This window comes from Cyprinodon variegatus, unplaced genomic scaffold (genome assembly GCF_000732505.1).
Source record: "Cyprinodon variegatus isolate N-32 unplaced genomic scaffold, C_variegatus-1.0 Scaffold408, whole genome shotgun sequence".
Taxonomy (NCBI): Eukaryota; Metazoa; Chordata; class Actinopteri; order Cyprinodontiformes; family Cyprinodontidae; genus Cyprinodon; species Cyprinodon variegatus.
Window position 1 is genome coordinate 381,543 of NW_015150861.1, and position 3,179 is coordinate 384,721.

The 3,179-nt window shown below is 37.8% G+C and overlaps 1 protein-coding gene across 2 annotated transcripts in view; it reads left to right on the forward strand.

The window, feature by feature from the left end:
* Window positions 1-3,100, forward strand: part of LOC107093108 (zinc finger protein OZF-like) — a 14,795-nt gene extending 11,695 nt beyond the window's left edge. Inside the window, exons 2-3 of one of the 2 annotated variants that reach the window (XM_015387940.1) lie at window positions 292-431; window positions 547-677. In XM_015387940.1, the coding sequence (XP_015243426.1) occupies window positions 292-431; window positions 547-621 (215 nt within the window). In that variant the 3' untranslated portion in view covers window positions 622-677. Of the gene's footprint in view, window positions 1-291 lie in introns of both variants that reach the window. The other variant, XM_015387939.1, reaches the window with a different exon arrangement.
* The last annotated feature ends 79 nt before the right edge of the window (window positions 3,101-3,179 follow it).

Consider the following 3,179-nt stretch of genomic DNA (forward strand, 5'->3'; position numbering starts at 1 on the left):
TATTAAATGTGTTTATTGTGGCATTTAAAATGCTGTATTAAGAAGCAAATTTCAACAAAAGTAGCTGGAAAACGAGGAATCCAGGACATGGCTGCAGCCTGTCGACGGATACCTGTTGGTGGCATTAAAATTATTTCTAAGAGCATTAAAAGAGCATTAAAAAGCATTACATTTGAGTTATTCATTCCTGTATAAACCCTGTTTTAAGTAATCAAGATGACAGGATATAAGGTTTGTATCACCATATATAATATTTTGTTCTAACTCTAGGCTTGGTTGTCTTCTCTGCAGGTGTTCAGCTAATGCTATTGGTGGAGGAAGATGCTCCTAAAGAACAAAGTTCTGATGGGAACCAGGAAGATTCCGACTACATCCTTGTAAAAGAGGAACGGGAAGATCTCTGGGCCAATTTGGAAGAAGAGAATGACAAGGAAGATACTGATGAAACATTATTTCCATTAAACATAGTTATTGTTAAGTGTGAGAATGATGATGAAGAAGATGATAATGAAAAAAAGCCTTTGTTCTCACATTTTCATCAAACAGAAGGCGATCTTCCAAGCAGCAGCAGCTTGGCAGACGAGAAGAAAGGAGAACTGGATGAAAATGACTGTGAAGTAGCAGGATCCAGCAGAAAACTTAATCGAAACCCTTGTGGAGACACTTTGAACTCTTCAGACACTGAAGAAAGTGGAGATTATGAGGAGTCAAAGTTTCATAACGCAGACCTTAAACCCCTGTCAGATTCTGAGTCTGAAACCAAAGATGGTGACAATGACTGGGTTCCAGGTTCAGGTAGAAACCTGGTTAAAACATCTCTGAGCTGCACCGAGTGTGACAATCAGTTTGCAAGCAAGCATTCACTCAAGAGACACATGAAATGTCATTCGATCATCCGGTCTTTAAACTGTTCAGTCAACAATAAAAGTGTTAGGAAGCAGAAGAACTTAAATTCCCCCAAAAAAGATCCGGCATCCATTAAGTACTTTAGCTGTGACTGTGGAAAAAGTTTTACCAGAAGAACAGATCTAAAGATTCACATGAGAATTCACACTGGAGAGAAACCTTTCTGTTGTGACGTTTGTGGTCAAAGGTTTAACCAACAGGCGCATTTAAACCAACACACCAGAATCCACACAGGAGACAAACCGTTTTGTTGTGAAGTTTGTGGGAAAAGATTTAGCCAAAAGGCACATTTAAACCGACACACAACTAGCCATTCTGGAGAGAAACCCTTTGAGTGTGACGTTTGTGGGCAGAGATACAGCCAACAGGCCAACCTGAACAAACACCGGAGGAGCCACACTGGGGAAAAACCCTTTGGATGTGATTTGTGTGGACAAAGGTTTAGCCACAAGGAGTCACACAAAATCCACATGAGACTGCATTCAGGGGAAAAACCATTTGGCTGTGATGTTTGTGGACAAAGGTTTAGTCACAAGGAGTCCCATAAAATCCACATGAGGACACATACAGGAATAAAGCCATTTAGCTGTGAGGTCTGTGGACAAAGGTTTGGCTACAAGTCAAATTTAAAAATACACATGAGACTCCACACTGGAGAGAAACCTTTTTCCTGTGATCTTTGTGGTCAAAGGTTTATTCAAAAGGCAAATTTGGACAAACATGCTAGAGTTCACATGGAAGGGAGAGGTGTTTTACTCTGAATACCAGAAAGACCAGTTCTGACTCGGTTTGGTCTCCAAACTTAAACTGTTAAAGGACTTAAGATAGCTTCTGTTTGCAGGTTTCAGTGTTGAGTTGGATTGTTACTATTCTTGAAACAATGCTGATTATAGCTGTTTTTATCATATCATCAAATGTTCTGATTTATATTTTAGTTAGTTTATTGATCAACACAAATGTTACATTAGCCAAATTACTTTAAAAAGCTACTGGATTGTCTGGTCTGTGTATAGTCCAGATAATATGGTGATTTAAAATATCACAAGCATATACTATAGACAATATATTTTTTTATAAAAAGAAGTCTGACATTTTTAAGATAATAGTGTTGGTTTAGTAAAAGGTATAGGTAGGTAGTTTAACAAATTCTGGTTGCCCTGAACCTGCAGTTTCTGATTTTCATTTTATTGCTTTATTTAGACATTAAAGCAGTGAAGAGTGATTTTATGAGTAGTAATTTTCAGGGTTCCTTTTCACGAAGCAGGTTTAACAAACTCAGATTCAAACCCTCAACTATAAATTGATCTAGCCTAAAGTCGGGAACTCTGAGTTTTCAGTTTTACAAATGCTGCTATGAAATAGTTCAATCATCTCTAAGTAGAACCACTCAGATTTTAGCATGTACGTAATAAGTTATCAGTAGAGCCCCAATTAGACAAGTCACTATGACAACAGGTAACAGGAACTGCCTATTACACCCCACTGGAAATAGGGCTTTTAATGCAAATAAAAATAAATGGAGAATGTGTAAAAGACAAAGAAGCCGCTCTACAGCTACAAAGGAGAGGAAGATGGAGGAGATTGTTGCTCGCGTTTATGCTTAGGTTTATATGAAGTCCACATTTATTAGGAGGACACTTTTCTCTGGTGTTGCATCTGTAGATCACTAGAACAAATATATTCTAAATCACACTTTTTGAGCAGAGACTGAATTTTAGAAAGTAAAAAAACAAAACATACTAGTAAGAATTAAGTTTTATATATGTAGAAATGTTTACAAATTTTAAGTGGCTGTTTTGGCATTTATCAGCTTGACTGAATATGTATTTGTGGTATCTAAAATACATTTCCTAATGGTCAAAACTTCAGTAAAACTAATACATATCAAAATGGCTTTCCGTAGCCTGTTACCACGATAATATTACGGAATTATTTCTTGAATTGTAGTGGATCAATTTCTGTATTTAGGTAAAATCATCTGGCAGCAGGTGAAGATGAAGAACAAAAATGTTCTAATAAATAGAACCTCATCGTCTCATGTGGTTCTTCAGTTTGATTCTAACTTCTTTTACACATTAAAGGTACACTATGCAACCGGTGTTGATTTTCCAGCGAGGCTCCCCCCAGAGGGCTAAAGTAAAAGTGCACTGTCGTAAATATGCACAGCTGTTCTCCTGGTTTCTCCGTCAAGCCAGGCGCGGTTGTTTTGAGCTTAGCAGACAGGCGAATGCAACGAATGACTGCACAAAGATCGCCACTGTGCTAGCAACGAG